We start from the raw sequence: 20,530 nt of genomic DNA, 5'->3' as shown, positions 1-20,530 counted from the left end.
TGGCCTGGCTTTTCTACAAGTTCAACCTGGAATCCAATGAGTGTGTCTGGAAATAGCATGTTAGGTTGTTTCTTCATTGTGCTGACTGTAAAATTGTTTTCTCAATACCTTTAATAGATACTGTATAGCAGCTCAGGTTGAAGATCATTTACGATGGTAAAAGCAGACACTAACTAGACACACTACACTCAGATTGTACCTGGAACTGCGGTGTAGAAGACAATTCACATAACGTTCAGCATCTTGTAAGATGTATCTGGGCAGTAAGAAGCTTTCTAAGGGCCAGTGTACACCTAAAATGCTGGCATAATTGCAAACTTTTAGAAGTAATCTTTCTAAGCGTTTCTAGGCATGTGCCTAGCGATTTTCTGTTTATACCTAGCGATCTTTGGAGTGTTTTTGTGTAGCTTTTTTTTTTTTTTTTTTTTTTTTTTTACAGTAGAGCTGCAAGTGTATAGGTTTTATTACAAAAACGCTTGGAAAATCGCTCTGTTCTAGCGCATTTCAGAGCAACTTTCCACTTTCCTAAACTTAACACTGAGGCTGAATCATCTCAGAAATGCTGCAGGACCCACATTTGCATTTGGGGAAAAAATCACATCGCTCTGGTGTGATCCATCCCATACAAATCCATTAGCCAAGCGCTTTTGAAAGCGCTGGTGTTTTAAAAAGCGCTCAGAAGGGCTCTTGGTGTGCACCAGCCCTTACGTTGACAAGAAAAGGAGCTTTTTAGGTGACTTGGTTACATGGTTCGCTAAACGATAGAGGTCTCCTTCAAAAGATACTAATTTTGTGGCAGTAGTGCTCACCCTCTGGCCAAAATACCAGCTGAATCCCTCACCTGGAGTAAATAAAGATTAGATGCTCTGATTAGATTCTGATTGGATGTTCTGATTGTAACTTTCCTGACCTGCTTGTTGTACCAGGGAAGTGACTCGGAAGGCATTTTCTGTGAGGGGTAGAGCCAGGAAACTAGTTTTTTTTTATTGTTTTTGAGACTGGGTCAAGATGTCAACCCTCACAGCTCTGCAATGCAAGATGTACATGAAAAAGAAAATGTATTTGTCCACACAAGTGTTTTGATTTTCTGAATAGTATGAATTTAGTTCAGTGTGAGCTGTACCCAGAACCTAGGTTCTCAACATTTGGTGGGTTTTAGAAGGTATTTGAACTTGTCATATTTCATCTAAAATCTTGGGTTTTGGGAATTAAAAATATTTTTCAAGTATAATTAAGCCTGAATAAGATATGGTTAAAGTGTACCCGAGGCAAACCTTAGGTTAAAAAAAAACATATTTAACTAAGAAGAGAGAAGCCTCTGGATCCTATAGAGACTTAATGATGGCAACAACTGTTCACTGGCGAACAGTCCATATGTATTGACCTTTGGGGCTTCTGAGACAGTGAGGCCTATCAGCAATGCCCAGGTGCTGGCCCAGCAGTGCACATCCTTACTCGCGCACGTGTGGCCGGGGAATTCTGCGTGACATTGAGCGCATGTGCAGAGATCGCTCCCGGTGATGAAAGAGGCGTGCTGCGGGGCCAGTGCCTGCCCACTACTGGGGGATCTCACCGCCCCGGAAGTGGCCCTGAGGATACTACAGGGACTGTTTGCCATAAAACGGTTCTTGCCATCACTTTAGAGACTTTCCACACTGTCCTCCATTGCCCCGTCACGAAGCATGGACCCCCAATGAATTACAACAAGTGCTTGTCGGAAAGAAGATCGGGGCCACTCTCTATTTCAGGCGCGAGCTTGGCCGTACATGTGTGAGAGTCGGCCAGAGCGGCTCCAGGCTACTGTGCAGGTGCAGCATTGCCAACCTGGCCGTCTACAGTATCCAGAGGCTTTCTTCTTCTCTGGTAAGTTTGTGTCTTTTTACCTGAGGTACACCTTGAGCTCCCTTTAATGAAAACCATAAAGGAATGTATGAAAAACATTTATACAAACATACATGTGTAAAAGAGTACTTGAGATTATGATATCCCCAAGAAGGGATACTCTGCAAAAACTATCTTTCATAAAAGCATACACGCTGGAACAATGTTGAGAAGCCTAGAAGACTTGGAGCATCTCTGAACACCCTTTGTTGGAGGCAGCTGCAGTATAGCAGACTGAGATGAACTACTGGCATGGTGAAATAATGGGTGTTGTTTACTAGGATGTAGTGAACAGTGCCTGAGCTAAGCCTACATTCTCAATTAGCTAAAGTGATCTTACGCCACTCTTACCGTTCCCACACAATGTTCCTTATGCATCTCTGTATGATGACTGAGAAACACTGCTCCGCATGCCTGGACGCCACACACCCTTCCCTGGAAAACAAGCTCGCCTAAAAATGAAATCTTTAAATAACTTTACCTATGTATTTCACGTAGATTTAAGACAGGCAGGGATTCAGCTAAATGCTTATTACTCATAGGTCTGTTGATAATCAGCTACATTTACAGTTTATCTGTAACTATACACCCACAAAGAAAAGCATTAAATAAACTGGAGATCATTTATGATATTACTAACAAGCTTAAAGAGAACCTGAACTGAAAAAAAGTCAAAATAAACATACACATGTCATACTTGCTGTGGTGATATATTGGGGTGCTGATAATGTTAAGGATAATAACAGAACATATTTCTGTCTTTTTTTCTGTCTACTGGGTAAAACCTCAGATGTGTATTGTGCTTGGTAGTAATTGGCCACCTGGCCAGAGTAATCTGAAGGATAATGTAAATCTGCATGTAAATGTACATTACCTCTGCCCTCATTGTCCAGCCGGGGAAACTGTGTGTACTGCTAATTAGCGGCCAATTGAGGAAGAATAGGCTGGTCGGCACGGCTTTTGAACTGGAATCAGCCATTGTCCCATCATACAAAGCAAGCCTGCCAGAGTGTTGGGGATGGGAAGCGGACACCTGAAGGTTGGAAATTTACATGGAAGGGGTTGGAAATTTCTACAGACTTTAAAGGGAAGGTCCAAGCAAAAAAAAAAATGAGTTTTACTTACCTGGGGCTTCTACCAGCCCCATGTAGCCATCCTGTGCCCTCGTAGTCACTCACTGCTGCTCCAGTCCCCTGCTGGCAGCTTTCTGACCTCGGAGGTCAGGGCCACATTGCATACATTTTTACGCATTCCAGCTAGTGCAGGAACAAAAATGTACGCGTTGCACCACTAACGCGTAAAAATGTATGCGTTAATGTTCCTGCACTAGCGGGAATGTGTAAAAATGTACGCAATTCAGCCCTGACCTCTGAGGTCAGAAAGCTGCCAGCGGGGGACTGGAGCAGCAGTGAGTGACTACGAGGGCACAGGATGGCTTCATGGGGCTGGTAGAAGCCCCAGGTAAGTGAAACTCATTTTTTTTTTTTTGCTTGGACCTTCCCTTTAAAAACGGAAGTGGAATTGCTTTGAAATCTGTAAGTGTAAACAGGATTACAGGCAAACTGCTACCTGTAACCAAAATTCAATCTTTTCATGGATGTGCTAGAATACACTTTAACCAAGGAAATAATGTGGAGGAAGCTTTTTGATGTCTGCAGAGTTCAATGGGTGAGATTGTGTCCTGCCAAACTTCAAGAAGCTAAAACAGGAACCCCCTTTGAAGTGCATATCACAAGAAGGATTATGACAAGCGTTCGGTGATGTCACAAACGGGGAAACTGCATTAGTTCCTGGGGGCTGGACATTAAATGCCCCAGGGGACACTTCGGACTATTTAAGGTGGCCCAGGACAGCCACCGGTATCTTCTCTCGGAGGTAGCGAATAGCTAGGGAGGATCGCGACTCCTGGTCGAAACGGCGTCCTCCCGTCAAACAACGTTCTAACCTAAGCTGGTAACGTTCTTTTTTCCCCCGTTTATTTTTACGCAAATATCCGTGTGTGTTATCTTTGTAACCTCTTATTTTTGTAACTTTTATCTTGTAACATTTTTACTTTGTTTTTTGTAATCTTTTTGTATATATTAAGTTCTGCATTGTTCTATGTTTTTCTAGAATATTAAATTATTATTTAATAAGTTTGACTTCTGCCGTACTAAACTAACACTCATAGCCTAGAAGAGACTGAAGTGTAACCGTGTATAAGTTCATGCCTAATTGTATGCTTGAGCAACACTACCGTATGAAATTGTAATTGCATTGTGTGTGGGGGCGTTTGTCATACGTTGGCCTAAGCGCGCAGCTGACCCAACGTACGAACAACGCCAGTGCGAGTAGCGACAGCAGAGTAGCTAACAGTATCGTTCGGAACGACTGTTAGTGGGTCTTTGCTTCACGACAGTGTAAGATTGCAACTGTGTGTGTGTGTGGGTGCGTGGCGTTCCCGTATTTGGCCTAAGCGCAAAGCTGACCCAAATACGAAAACGCGGAGTGCGCGCTGAGGACTCGACAGCAGAGTGGAAGTGTCTAGCGAACCGCTAGTGGTGGCAGTGAGAGGTGTTCTGAGGGGTCCCAGCCTTGTTTTAGCTTGACTAAGGCTGCTTCCCCTCTCAATCTGGTCAAACCCGCAGTCGGGAACCGTATACGCAGGCATGCCGCGGGCCGGTTCCTGACACTTGCCTCCCATGTAGTCTACTAATCAATCTCTTTCTCCTCTCCTGCGTTCTGTTTGTCCACTGTGATCGATGGAATTCTCTGTCCTCCATTTTGAAAATAACCATTACTCCATGACAGCTTCCTGGACAGCACACTGTTAAACTGTAATATCACCCACTTGAGCCATAGGGAAACATGGACATTACCTTGCACATTCAGTTGTAACTGACAGCAGCTGATATATAATTGACAGCAACTAGTATATTTCAGTTCTGACAAAATATTGTCAGAACTTGATGGGATCTCTGTAAGAAGAAAATAGTGAGCTTCTGAGAGGAACCGACAATGAGGTAAGTATGTAATATTCATTTGCAGCTACAGCATGTGTTTATTTTAAATAATTGTACTCAGTTCAAGTTCCCTTTATCATCAACTTGTGAGATGGGGAAAACTTGAATGCTTACCAAGGTAGAGAGAACGAGGCAGGTCAATTCAAACTGCGTTCTTCCCCGAGCTGCGCCTGACCTGAGCGCCGCCATAGACATAATGTTATTATGTCTATGGCCACCACTGATTACTTCTCCCTCTAAGTCGTGGCAACTTGGAGGAAGAAGTAAGCAGCAGCACCCAAATGACACTGCTGCATGGCCATAGTAGCCCCGCCCAGGAATTCAGCGGCAGCAGGGTGACCCTGCTCCAAAGTGACGGGTCACAAAACAGCCTGTACGCAGAGAGAGGACTCTGGATGATCGAGAGGCTTCATAAGTCGTCCTGGATCTCACTGCTGCTCACTCTTCTAATTCATGGCCGTTCTCCCCTCCATGTACAAGCGTGGCCACACTGCGCTTGCACCAGTCCTGCCTGCCCCAGTGCAGTACCACAGAGCCACTTGTGCACAGAGAAAAAGCCATGCACGAGTTGCTCCATGCTACTATGCAGGTGCAGACAGGACTCGAGCAGAAACATTGCAGCCGCGCTTGTACATCGCGGGATGCACAGCCACCAGAGCAAATCCAACAAGTTTTTGTCGCATTTGCTTAGAGGGTCCTAGCGCTGAATCAGGGGAGTTGTAGTGCATTGAGGAGGCCTCCAAACCATCGAGCGGCTTCCCTCTACTAGGGCAAGTATCTAACTTTTCTTCAAAATTTTCACTTCGGGTTTACTTTAAAAGGATACTGTAGGGGGTCTGGGGAAAATGAGTTGAACTTGCCCAGGGCTTCTAATGGTCCCCCGCAGACATCCTGTGCCCGCGCAGCCGCTCACCGATGCCCTGACTCCACCTCTGGTTCACTTCTGGAATTTCAGACTTTAAAGTCTGAAAACCACTGCGCCAGCGTTGCTATGTCCTCGATCCCGCTGATGTCACCAGGAGCATACTGTGCAGGCCCAGTATGGTCTAGGCCTGCGCAGTATGCTCCTGATGACATTAGCAGGAGCAAGGACACGGCAACGCAGGCACAGTGGTTTTCCGACTTTAAAGTCTGAAATTCCAGAGGTGAACCAGAGGTGGAGTCAGGGCATCGGTGAGTGGCTGCGCGGGCACAGGATGTCTGCAGGGGACCATTAGAAGCCCCTGGTAAGTTTAACTCATTTTCCCCCGACCCCCCTTAAGGAGCACCAAACACCCCCAGAAAACCAAACGGTAAAGGTAGCTTTACACAGGTCGATAATGGCCCCAATATGTCATCTGATTAATCAGCTCATGATCATTCCTCCTTTATCACATTGCACACTCAAGCTCAGTTAGACTTCAGGAGAAATCTATTGCACCACTAGCTTTGTACCACCATAAAATAATGCTATGTGGCCTTCAGGCAACTTGGAGCTGCGCATTAATGTGAGTCTCTAGTCAAAGCTTTTAGGTTTGGATGCGATAGAGAAAGATTAGAACCTATTCCGCAAGGTGGCCACACACCATACAATTTTTTAAATATCTGTTCAATTTAAGAATTGCAATTAATTTTTCTGACTGATTGTAACATTTCAAAAATATGACCAATGTACCACACACCTATGTTCAATTTTTCCCCCAATTATGATAAAAATGATTGGAAACGCTAACAAAATTGCTAGGGTGTGTATATTAATAAATTGACAATCCAACACACACCATACAATCTTTAGAAAGATTGAAGAAAAATATCGGGCAGTCCGGATCGATTAAAATCGAAGAAAACGGGAAATCCGATCGGATTTTTCAGTCGAATGAAAAAAAAGCTTTCGATTTTTTCGGGAGATACGATCGTTTTTATCGAATTACTGTAAAATCGGATCATTTTATTGTATCGTGTGTGGCCACCTTTAGCCAGAGTTCCCACCCCATTCCCTATCCCTCTAGGTCATCTTCTGTCGTGTTTCACAGATTGGATGACAGCAGACCAGTGGACATGTAGCTTTCCTATTATCCTGTTCACAAAGTTCATATACACTGGATACAGGTTTCTCAGTTGCAGTATCACATCGGACATTAACAACCTGCACAATAATTCCAGAATAGGTACAGCACATGAAGTACACTGTCAGCTCCAACATGGACTGTCAAGAGTGTGAGATGACCCTAACAGGTGTAGCTGTGACACTCAGCAATGAGAAAAAAGTTATTCCTTGATAGATAGTGAATAAGATTGAACCACTGTCAGGCTTTTCTCGCTATCCCCCCGTTGCTGACTTGTTCTCTCAAGATTATCACTCCAGTCCATGGTTTCACAGGATTAGGAAGTGAGGGGAATTCTCAGCAATAAAATTGTGACAGAGGCTCTAAGTCTTTTCTGTTATAAACAAACTAAAAAAAATTGGCTAGAGTTAGCCTTTAAATATACCGGTCTCTGTCTAGAAAATACATTGCTCTGTAACCTGGCACCGGCCAAGGAAAACCACTTCAAAGGCCAAGACCTAAAGCCCCAAGCGACTTGTGCAGCAGTTACATGGAGCATAAGTAAAGCAGGACCTTTCTCCTCTCCTTGTTTGGCTTGGCTGCCAATGGTGGTGTAATTAGCTAGAGGAGACGGTAGAAGAAAAATGATCGCTGCATGGAACTGCTTTTACCTGGACGAAAAAATGAACACATTCTTCGGCATGTACACAGAGGGAGATCATGTGTAATGTTCAACCAAGTTGGGGAAGTTTTCAACTGCTTGAAAATCAACAGTCAGTCCAACACTTTTCTGTACGCTGTTTGGTTGCTGTTTGGTTATTACATATGTAAAGCGTGCTTCCTTCCCAGTAGGGATGGATGGTATTATGCTTATACTGTCACCCGCTGTCTCTCTTAGTACATAAGTTATCCAAACTGAGTAAGGCCCTTTTCACAGAGATGGCTGAACTGCAGGCTCAGCACACAATTTAGCCTTTGATTGGCTGTCGATTTCCGGCTTCCAGCTGCAGCCGCATGGCAGTGTTTGTAACCCCGCCTGTGTCAGCGTGGTGTGGTTTCCTGGCAACAAAGAAACACCTCATGTTGCGTCTAAGTGCTGCTGCAGCTACCCTTCAGTGTGCCTTCATGAAGCGAATGTGTCTCCCAACAGCCCATACCGAGTGCCTCCCGTCCAGTGAGTGCAGCAGAGCAGCTGACAAGCAGTGATTCACTGTCTGTAGCTGACTATGGTTCTGTAAGCTATTGCTAAGGCAAAAATAGAAATCCAAGAAGGTATCAAACTTAGCCAATAAATCGTTTTTTCCCAAGGTTGAATTTCCAATAGGTCCAGATGGGATTTTTCGTTTGTTTTAGGAAAACACATGCTTTTGTATGCGATTTAACACATGCAGTCTCCATAGTGGTGCCATATTCATGAATGGATGAGGCAGCTTTTTTTCCACAAATATACAGTACCCAAAAAATCACATCGGTTGGAAACAGCCCTTTGGTTTTCAAGGGCCATTCGACACCGGGGAGACGTATAGGGCAGTGATCTGCAAACTTGGCTCTGCAGCTGGTAGGGAACTACAAGCCCCACAATGCATTTGCCTTTATGAATCATGACTGTGGCTGTCAGACTCCTGCAATGCATTGTTGGACTTGTAGTCCCTTAACAGCTGGAGAGCCAAGTTTGCAGATCACTGGTATAGGGGAAGGAAGGGGCTATTATAAACCAGGTAACTTTATTTAATTTTGGCCCATTTTGTATTTGAGTTTGACATCCCTGCTATTGAGGGGAAAACATATATAAGGTGAGATCATCTACAAGAAAAGTTTTGTAAATAAAACTTCATGTTTTTTTTGTTTTGTTTTTTTGCAATGCCTGTTCTTACTGCTGATCCTAAAATAATATAGCAGTAGGGTATTGTACCGTGTTAGCCATCAGTAAAAGCAAGAAGTTTTAAATCAGGATGATACCATTTATTGGCTAACTACAAATGAATAAGAATAAACAAGCTTTCGGCCTTGCAGCCTTCGTCAGGTTTATATCCTGTTAGTTTGCAAGCTGGTGGTACAGACAGCTTATATACATGCAACATCAAAAGGAAAACCAGATATTTTTTTCAAGCATAAATACATCATTAAGATGCCTTAATACAAACAGACCAACAAAACCCGGCCCTGGATAAATACATAAACAAATTCAGACGCAGAATCTCTGACAGGATCCTGAGTAAAAGAAAGACACTGGCCCAGAACGTAACACCACAGGAGCGACAGGCCATCAGATCCCTTAAGGAGAATAAGGACATTATTATTAAACCAGCGGATAAAGGTGGTGCCATAGTCATAATGAACACCAGTGACTACATCCAGGAGGCACAAAGACAATTATCCAACACCGCTCACTATGCCAAATTACAGGGGGACCCCACAAAAGGCTACAGGATGGCACTTAATAGGATGGTTAACAGATTGCCTGCAAACATCAGACTACATGTAAGGACCCTTATCCCTGAAGAGCCTAGAACAGCCTGCTTTTACATGCTTCCCAAGATCCACAAAGAGGGAAACCCTGGCAGGCCCATAATCTCAGGGAGCGGAACTCTTACAGAGAACATCTCAGGGTGGCTGGAAAACATTTTGAAACCTCTTGTCTGTAAAAGACCCAGCTACTTACAGGATACCACCCACCTCCTGAACAAACTGTCAGCCATCGGCCCAGTACCTGAGGGAACCATACTGGCCACGATGGACGTGGAGTCCCTGTACACGAACATTCCCCATGATGATGGTATTGCGGCCTGCCGTAAATATCTTCAGGGTCAGGGCATACCTGTAAAGCCTATTACTGGACTGATCAAATTCATTCTCACTCATAATTATTTCACTTTTGGACAGGACCTCTATTTACAGCAGATGGGCGTGGCAATGGGTTCGCGATTCGCTCCACAGTATGCAAATCTATTCATGGCCAAAATCGAAGAGGAATACCTCAATGCATGTGGCATAAAACCCTTGGCCTACTTCCGCTTCATTGATGATATTTTAATCATCTGGTCTGCAAGTGAGGATGATCTTCTCCAGTTCCACAGGAACTTCAATGCCTTCCATCCTACAATCAAACTGAAACTTACCTACTCTCACACAGAGATTAACTTTCTGGACACCACCATATACATCAGGGGTAACAACATACAAACCTCTGTGTATCGCAAACCTACAGACCGTCCCACATACCTAAGATATGACAGTTTTCATCCCAAGCACATTAAGAACTCTATAATTTACAGCCAAGCTATAAGGTACAACCTGATTTGTTCTGACAGGATGGACAGAGACAAGCACCTGGATCACCTTAAGAACACTTTCATTAAACAAGGTTACAGTCCTCCCATGGCTGAGGCCCAAATCAGGAAAGCCAGCAACATCCCCAGGACTGAACTCCTGAAATATAAGCAAAACCAGAAAGAGGAACGTGTCCCTTTGGTTGTCACCTACAACCCACACCTGGAAATCTTAAGGAGGATTGCTAAGGAACTTCATCCCATTTTACACAAGGATCACAGACTGAGAACGATATTCCCTAAACCTCCACTCTTGTCATATCGGCAACCACACAATCTAAAACAGATGATTGTCAGGAGCTCTTTGAATAGGCCTCAACAAAACGGAACATCACCCTGCCGACAAAAAATATGTGGGACCTGCAGACACATTTACTCCACTGACAGGGTAACGATACCAGGTTCACAACAGGAGTACAGAGTACAAGGTAAATTTTCTTGTGGGTCCACCAATCTGGTATATCTGATCATGTGTGCTAAATGCCCCAATGTTATGTACGTGGGAGAAACTGGACAAACTCTGCGCAAACGTATGAATGGACACCGGCACACTATTAATGATACCAAATCTGGACTCCCAGTTGCTACACACTTTCGGTCCAACGGACACAGCATGGATGATCTTCGTGTCACTGCCCTGAAGGGCGGCTTCAAAACGTCAAATGACCGATTAATAGCAGAAACAAAATTTATAAATTGTTTCAAAGCTGTGCAGAAGGGTCTGAATAAGGACAACAACTTTCTATATTGGTATGAGATTGATGAGATATGAACTGTCTCAGCCACCCTAGCTGAACTTGTGAACTAAGAATTTACGATACCTCTGGGTCAATCCTAATAACAGGTCTGTGAGCAATAAAGTAAACAAGGATCCTTATCTTACCCCATTTAGATGGTCTGTTTGTATTAAGGCATCTTAATGATGTATTTATGCTTGAAAAAAATATCTGGTTTTCCTTTTGATGTTGCATGTATATAAGCTGTCTGTACCACCAGCTTGCAAACTAACAGGATATAAACCTGACGAAGGCTGCAAGGCCGAAAGCTTGTTTATTCTTATTCATTTGTAGTTAGCCAATAAATGGTATCATCCTGATTTAAAACTTCTTGCTTAAAATAATATATAATCAGAAGAATCTGTTCAGTAATGGACTTTCCCATGATATTTATATATATAAGGTCCTGAAACAGCCATGCCAGTTTTGACAGGGTGAAAGGGTTAAATCCAGCGTTGAAAATGTGATTACATTTCTAGCTGGGAATTTTCTCCTCCTTAAGGGGAAACAATTAAATGAATGACTTGGAGCCGGATCAAAGTGCTGCCGTTTAATGTCTGGGTGTCTACAAACAGAACATTCACAAATGTCACTTCTGTTGTCCTCACCTGACTTCCTGTGCTGAGGAGGCATCCTATCTATTAATATTATAGCAGACAGAGGCGGAGCTAGATTTCATGGGCCCCAGAAATACATTTTGAGCTCCTCAACTTGACATACGGTAAATACAATCCCATCCTTATGTGGGGTAGCTGAAGTGTGTGTGTGTGTGTGTGTGTGTGTATAGGTTAAGTTAAAGGCATTCATCCTGTTTCAATCTTGACAGGAGCTGAAAACAGTTCTCTGTAATGAAGACATTGACAGCTAGAAAAACCTTAACCTCCTGGGCGATACAATAATATCGCTAGGGGGCGGCGCAGCACTTTTTTTTTTAATCATGTAGCTAGCCTAGCACTAGCTACATGATAGCCACTGGGCAGCGGCATCCCCCCACCCCCTCCGATCACCTCCGGCGATCAGAGCAAACAGTAAATCCCGTTCAGAACGAGATTTCCTGTTTGGCTTCCCCCGTCGCCACGGCGACGATCGGGGTGACGTCATCGACGTCAACGACGCCGTGACGTCAGAAGGAGTCCCGATCCACACCTCAGCGCTGCCTGGCACTGATTGGCCAGGCTGCACACGGGGTCTGGGGTGCGGCGCGGCGGGTAGCGGCGCATCAGCGCGGAACGGTGGCGATCGTTATATACACGCAACTAGCAAAGTGCTAGCTGCGTGCAACAAAAAAAAAATTATGCAAATCGGCCCACTAGGGCCTGATAAATCCTCTGCGGCGGTTTACCCCGAGCTCAGCTCGGGATTATCGCCCAGAGGGTTAAAGGGTCACTATCGCAAAAAAAGTAGGCAGTTAAAATCTGACAGAACCGACAGGTTTTGGTCCAGTCCATCTCCTCATGGGGTATTCTTAGGGTTTTCTTTGTTTTCCTCTTTAACCACTTCAGGACGAGAGCAATTGTCACATATAAGCGCTGCTCCCATTCATTCACCACCAATAACTTTATTACTACTTATCACACCTACATTATCTATATATTGTTTTTTTTTTCAGGACAAATTAGGCTTTTAGCATGTGATAATTTTGTTTAGTAATTACCTTATTTTCTATGCATTTTAAAGGGAAAATAAGGGAAAAAAATAGAAAAAAAAACACTATTTCTCCAATTACATCCAGTATAGCTTTACAATAAACAGTGCTAACTATAAGTTAAACCCACAAATTTTATTTGCTTATCCATCCTGGTTATTACAACATTTAGATTTTGTTCCTAGTACAATGTATGGCGACATTATTGTATTTGGAAATAAAGGTATTTTTTTCTGTTTTTTGTTTTTTGCTTTCTCATTGTACACTACATGGCATACATATTTAAAAAGCCAATTTCCTAAGGTAACAATATATGTTTTTTCTTTTATATTCTGTAACTTTGTTATCATTTTATAAGTCTTTTATTTTGGTACAGAATATACAAAAATGTAATTGCTTTTGATTCAGTTTGTGACTAAAAAGAATAAACAAGACATGGGCCTCAACCCTAAAACTCTCTAAACTCTATTCTACTACTTATCACGGTTAAAATGTTACCACATATGTCTCTTGTAGTTTTTCTACAACTTTCCCAAGTTTGATCATAAATTTGAAAATTACTTTTTATGTTTTGATTGAGTTTGTCCCTACCTATTTTTTGTGTGACCTGGGTCCAAGCTGTAAGACACACTAAAATATATTCTACAAGTCGTCACGGTTAAAATTATATCACATGTGCCACATTTAGTAGCAAACTGGTGGTGCATTGGCCACAAATACACTGGACGTATATACGTCCTTTGTCATGATGTGGTTAAAGGGGTTGTACATGTTTTCTACTCTATTTAAAACTAAAATAAAAGTTATGCTACAGTCCTGGGGCATCTCTATGTAATGAAAGGTTGAGGTGGTCATACATGCATAGATTTCTGCCCAATGTGGCAAACAGATCAATCCCTTTATGATCTGTATTTGATCAGAGAGGAATCAAATCCCCATACACTGCACACAGTATATTGAGTTACAGCTCTGCACTGCTCATTACAGTGCAACGCTATAGACCATCTACCGCCGTGTACAGTTGACCAAAATTTACCTTCCAGTCCGATCGTAATTTTGATCGATTTTTGCCTCAAATAGATTTAGGATCGATGGATTCGATCATAGGGATCTTGTATGGATTTTGTCCTCACTCTGCAAGAATCAATGCTTGTATGGCCACCTTTACTAAGATTCTGCAGAGCCTATGTGATTCAGCAATCTACCATATCTGTGTTTAGCATTCTATTAGGTGGCAGAGGTTTTCAACTTTCACCTGTGTTATATCAGATCACAGTGAGAATTACCAAAGAATGAATGAAATAGCAGTTATGCAGCTGCAAATGCCTCTTCAGTGAACTTTTCTGCAGTGAACTCAGAACAAGTCAGAATTAATACAGACTGTTGGTCCGAGCAGGGCTTGCGATCTTTTTCCCAATATAAGACCATTTTTAGTAAATCCAAGTTAGTTTTTCGGCACCACTCTGTACTGTTCAGTCTTGGGATACTTAGGCGTATGAGAACTATTGGGTCTGACTTACTAATTCTTCCTGGGATATGTATTGATCCTGGCACAGTTGGTTTGGGTGCTCATGATAAGCAAAGCATTGGCAAGGCTGATACAAATACTCTGCTATTTCAGATATGTCACAGTGTTTTTCGTCACTCCCTCCAGTCAGTCAACTAACCCTAACAGATACTCATAACCCCTTCCCGACACCTAACCTTAAAGCGGGTGGTCAACCACAAAATCAAATTCCATTTAAAGGATACCCGAACTGAAATTATTATTATTATTATTATTTATTGTATTTATAAAGCGCCAACATATTACGCAGCGCTGAAATGTGACATAATGAGATAGACATGTGTATGTACAGTGCCTAGCACACAATTAACTATGCTGTGTTCCTTTTTTCCTTTCTCTGTCTGAAAGAGTTAAATATGAGGTATGTAAGTGGCTGATTCAGTCCTGACTCAGACAGGAAGTGACTACAATGTGACCCTCACTGATAAGAAATTCCCCTTTCTATCTATTTCTTGGTCTCAGAAGCCATGTTCTGCTAGGAAAGTGTTTTATAGTTGGAATTTCTTATCAGTGAGGGTCACACTGTAGCCACTTCCTGTCTGAGTCAGGACTGAGTCAGCCACTTACATACCTGATATTTAACTCTTTCAGACAGAGAAAGAAAAAAAGGAACAGTGTGCAGGCTTTCCAATATAATCAAAAATGTTTCTGCTCTAATGACTCTTATCTCAGTCAGTCTGGCTCCTTTTTGTACATTGCCGGAGAGAGGGAATCTTGTTATCTCCCCTCCCACATTCTTGCTCCTCACTGATTGGCTGTGGGCAGTTCAGTTTGACATGAGACTGAGAAGAGAAATATATCTCACCCCTTTGCAGAAGCTGCTGAAATATGATCTATGCTGTGTTCACGTGTGTTTACAAAACAAGCTAGATATGACAGTGCAGTTTCAAGGAGAAAAAAAGAGTAAGGGAGGAAATGACATCAGGATTAGCTTCATTCAGAGGCAGTAAAGATGGAAACAGTTCAGCATTGAAGAGTTTTCTCTTTATTTACTATGTAATATTCATTGAAATCAAAATGGAGACAGTACAATACATATGTTATGTAAGTAAGTATTTATCTACTTATATACTGTATGTGTTGTTTTTCCTGGGATGTGACCCAGTTAAGTGTTGCAAATTTTTGCTACCTAATATAAAGCAAATTAAGAAGAGGGATCACATACGGTAGTTTCTTTGGGGCCTGAGCATGCTTGTGCACTTCTGTGCACTTTTCAGCATTGAAGTGTTACTGAAAAATACACAGAAGCATGCAAGTGTGCTCTTGCCCTTAGGGTTGTCTGCAGCACTGGGAGAGTTGACTTAGGGCCTGTTTCCACTACAAGCAGATTGGATGCAGAATGGATGCAGAAAAACTGACTCCAATTAATGTCTATGGGCCTGTTTCCACTAAACGCGATTTTTCTGATCCAGATTTTCCCATAGGCTTTCATTGGAGTCAGTTTTTCTGCATCCATTCTGCGTGTAGTGGAAACAGGCCCTAAATGAAGAATGTATTGGGCATGTGGTTGCAGAGTCTTCCGTATAAATGAGGCACGGCATACACATGCAGGGACAGTGCCGCTAGTGTCATACACATGAGCGCTCCCAGTGAGATGATGCTTGATTGGCAATAACAAACTGCACAGCAGTGCTGTCTGCCTGTGACACCAATGCAAATAAGCATTTCCTGATGACTAATAACCACAGAGGGAAACACTGTTTACTTTATTAACAGTGGTGAATGAATGGAAGCAGAAGCTGTATCTATAGGACTGTATTCCATTAAACAAAGCAAGGACCCATGACGGGCAGATACTCCCGACAGCCAATCAGTGAATCGCTACTGAACCTACTCTGGAGGATCAGAAATAGGCCATCTGATTGGTTGTTATGGGTTTAACAGTAAATTAGATTTAAGCGTGTAAATGTCACTGGCACCTGCACAGGTTCAAAAAGATGTGTCTATCCAGTCGATGCCCTTGTCCCTCTGTATCCTGATCCAGATAGAAGGCAAGTCACGTTTTTCCAGCTTACTCAAAGTGTCATCATCCTAGCAAATATGACTACTGTATATTCATTGATAACATGTAGTAAGACTGAAGGTCAGCTGTGAATGTATATAGACAGGTGGATAAAGTCCATCAAAGCAGCGACAACATTTTGGCTAAGTGGTTGGCACTCCCCCCTTATAACAAGTGGTTTGAATCTCACCAGGGAGCCTCTCTGGAGTTTGGAAATTTCTATAATCTCTATTGGTAAAGTGCTGTGTAAAATATTGGCTGGATAGAAATGCAGAAATAGATGAAGCTTGATTTAATGTATTTTTTTATTTGTTTTGTGTTTCTAGGGTTTCTTTTTGCTGCCTGCCATGCACTGGAGAACACCACAGCTGTGTTGAGTGGTATGTACACTTACTGGTCCACCTCCCTATTGCATTTATATTCTTCTTTGCACAGAGTGACCTCTTTGTATCCTGGCCTGCTTATGGTATCTATGTATGTATCTGCCGCATTTTTCACATCATAAGACACTCCTGGCCATAGGACACATTTAGGTTTAGAATACTAAAACCAGGAAAAAATATTCTAAATCTGGTGCCTCTTTTTGGTGCATGGGTGATGTGAAAAATATGGTACATTTGTAATTCAAGTTAGTGCTAGGCACAAATAAAGCAAACCTACTAAAAACACTGCAATGCACGTAATCTATAGAGTGATACATGCAGCTCTTCCTTTTTATCTCTATATGTAAGCATAGCGGTGAACACTGAGTGTGTTCTAACAAGTAACATTTAAAGAAAACCTGAACTGAAAATTAAAAGTCAAAATAAACTTACACAGGCCATACGTACCTCCCGTGTAGTATACTCCTTAATCTCTTTCTCCTCTCCCGTGTCCTGTTCGTCCACAGTGTTCAAGGGAATTCTCCGTCCTCCATTTTGAAAACGGCCATTACACCATAACAGCTTTCTGGTCAGCACACTGTTAAACTGTAACATCGCCCACTTGAGCCATAGGGAAACATGGACAATACCTGGTACATCAGTTTTCCTCTCAGCTATAACTGACAGCAACTGATATTTTACTGACAGCCACTGATATATTTCAGTTCTGACAAAATGTTGTCAGAACTGGAAGGGATCATTGTCAGAAGAAAATGGTGAGCTTCTGAGAGGAACTGATGGCAAGGTAACTATGTAATGTTCATTTGAAGTTACCTCATGTGTTTATTTTAAATAATTTTACTCAGTACAGGTTCCCTTTAAGATCGCTCTAAAGCTGTTTCCCCACCTAAACTGGCAGTGCCCCCCACCTGTCTGTCTATCACCCCCAAGTTAATGGCATTAAACCCCCCCCTCACCCCCCCTTCCCCTCGGCCCCAATTAAACTCCTCAGTTCTGTTTCTCCCAGAGTACATCTTAGTCATAGAGTACATCTTACTTTCGTACAGCTGCCCAGAAAAATGCATGAAGTGCATACCTTACACGCATGTTATACATTCACATACACTGTGTTACTAGACACGTCATGAGGACAAGCAGGGAGAGAAGTTCACAGGGTTGAGGTTAGGTAGAGAGGGCTGGAGGAACAATGGAAAGAATATTTCAGGTGAAAAACGAATGCCTGTAATTTCCCATCAGATAGACAAGTCGAATTGATTATTTCCAACAGGTCCGATCTGATTTCCAATTGTCTTTCTGATCGATTTTGTATAGAAGTGGTCAGAAAATAGATCAGAAAAACGATCAGATCATACCTGATTGAAATAATCGATTTGACTTGTCTGTCTGATGGGAAATTGAATGGTGTGTACCAGGCACAATGCTATCCTAGTACAACAACAGATATAAAAGCCATTTCCAATCATGTGACCATTGTGTCATCCTTTTCACCAGGGCAATAAGCCCACAAACCTGCAGCAGATATTTCATTCATTGCTTATAATGTTATTATGATGCATTCTTATTGCTGTTCATTGCTAAATGTAGTACAAGTATATTTTGGCAGTATATCATATAATGTACCGTATATCAGAAAAGTCACATCATTATCTTGTCAATGTTTACATGTATTTGTATTTTAAAATGCAAAATGATGCATGTATTTCCATAACACAATGTTTATATAATTTAGGTTTGCACTTTTTTATACCAAACTCTAGATGTCCAAAAAGCAATAATGTTGCTAATTAGAAACATGCATTAGCAGTGTTGTGCTTATGCTTTTATGATAGTTGTTGCTATTGAAGTAATTGCAGTGCTCATGTGCCCAGAAATTATTTTAAATAACTCCTGGATTTCATGCATTGAACCTCATTGTTTCACTTAGAAGGCTTGTACACATGGACTATGTTTTTGACATGTCTCTTTAAAGGGGGGTTGCTCTAACCTGGGGACAGAGCTTACGTCCCTATTTATCCTGTATTGTTCCTTTGTTTTGTAGCTATGATTAGGGACTATGATTAGTGTTTCCCTGATATGTGTAAGTCTCGATCCCTTAGACGGCATTGCATGGTTAAGGCCTGCATGTTGTTGCTATGGAGGGAGCCGACAAAGCAGTGTACGAGTGACGTTATGCGGCAGGCGGGGTGAAACAGTGATCCTGGCCAGCGCACGGCTGAATCGATCCATTAGGCTGATCACTGGTGGGGACATCAGGAGCTGCAGTACACATGCTAGATTCTCAGCAAAGGCGATTGTTACAATGTGCCAATTCAGATCTGATTGATGCTCCAATGTGAATTGAGGATTCCTTGCACCTTTGGATTACATACATACTATTAGTATGGCCCATAACGATCAAGCTCAAGCCTTAGGGCAGGGTGTCCAAACTTTATAGGTCAAGGGCCATATCACCTTTCTTGAAAGTGTTATGGGGCGAAATTAAACACCATTTTGCTGATTGCAGTTAGGTACACTGTGCCTGTGGAAATGTTTTATTTGTCAAATAAAACATTTCCACAGGAAATAACCCACAAACAGTGGGGAGTGCTACAGTGGCAGCTGATAATCAGTGGCTGTTACTGCTGGTGGCACAGTGGCAGCTGCTAATCAGTGTATATTACTGCTGCTGGCAGTGGAAGCAACTAATCAGTGTCTGTTACTGCTGGAGGCACAGTGGCAGCTGCTAATCAGTGGCTGTTACTGCTACTGGCACAGTGGCAGCTGGTAATCAGTGGCTGTCACTGCTGCTGGCACAGTGGCAGCTGCTAATCAGTGGCTGTTACTGCTGCTGGTATAGTGGCAGTTTTTAATCAGTGGCTGTCACTGCTGCTGGCACAGTGGCAGCTGCTAATCAGTGGCTGTTACTGCTGCTGGCACAGTGGCAGCTGCTACTCAGTGGCTGTTACTACTGCTGGCACAGTGGCAGCTGCTAATCAGTGGCTGTTACTACTGCTGGCACAGTGGCAGCTGCTACTCAGTGGCTGTTACTACTGCTGGCACAGTGGCAGCTGCTAATCAGTGGCTGTTACTGCTGCTGGCACAGTGGTGACTGCTTTGGGAGCCACCAGAAACGGCTCGATGGGCCGCACTTTGCACTCGGGATGGACTTTGGACATGACTGCCCCAGAGCGCGACTGCAGAGAATGAGTGCTGTATGGACACATTGCTCGAGAACTGCCATACAGCTGTAGGCTTTGGGGACTGGTTGTGGTGCAATTCATGAGAAAAGTAATACATGTACATCTGATCGAGTCGCCTTCCTGGTGTTACATGCAGGATCCTCCAACTGCACAGTAATCACACCACTTCCAGTGCATTTACAAACACCATCATTGCATTATACAGCGATTAAATGACAGCTGAATGGCGGTGGCTGCATAGCAGATTTGCAGTTAACCCCAAGGTAACTGCTTGATAAGTGTTCAGTTTACATGTCCATCAGTGCAATAATACAGCGTCCCCTTTATCCAGGATGAATGTAGCAGCAGATTATCACTTGTGAATTCCCAAAGCAAACAATGGCAGCTCACTTGAAAGGCCCTCTGTCATGTGAGTTTGTTCACACGTTGTTTGAGTAGCTGGATCCAGCCCTTCCCCAGGCGAAGGATTTTATGAAACGTTCCCTATTCTTGTCACTTTGGGTTCCTCCAAGCTGGAAAGTAAATTGTAACAATGCAGTGCCTTACTGATTTACTAGCTCTGAGGAACAGACTGATCCCATTGTGTAAATGGAGAAAATCTTGGCTAAATTCTGTGACATGTTACAATAGCACAGTGCAACACACTAAATACTGTGAGACGTTACTATAGCACAATATAGCGCACACCTGAAACAAAGGCGCCTGGAAAAAAGGGCGCATGGGATTGCCGCTAGAATATTGC

The 20,530-nt window shown here is 42.8% G+C and overlaps 1 protein-coding gene across 1 annotated transcript in view; it reads left to right on the top strand.

Moving 5' to 3' along the window:
• The window catches only part of TGFA (transforming growth factor alpha), a 103,173-nt gene that overhangs the window by 22,572 nt on the left and 60,071 nt on the right, over window positions 1-20,530 (top strand). The window contains exon 2 of the mRNA XM_068274928.1: window positions 16,553-16,606. Coding sequence (XP_068131029.1) covers window positions 16,553-16,606 — 54 coding nt within the window. The remainder of the gene's footprint in view (window positions 1-16,552; window positions 16,607-20,530) is intronic.

This window comes from Hyperolius riggenbachi, chromosome 3, assembly GCF_040937935.1.
Source record: "Hyperolius riggenbachi isolate aHypRig1 chromosome 3, aHypRig1.pri, whole genome shotgun sequence".
Taxonomy (NCBI): Eukaryota; Metazoa; Chordata; class Amphibia; order Anura; family Hyperoliidae; genus Hyperolius; species Hyperolius riggenbachi.
Note: the sequence above shows the minus strand (reverse complement) of the source record. Positions and strands in the feature narration are given on the sequence as shown.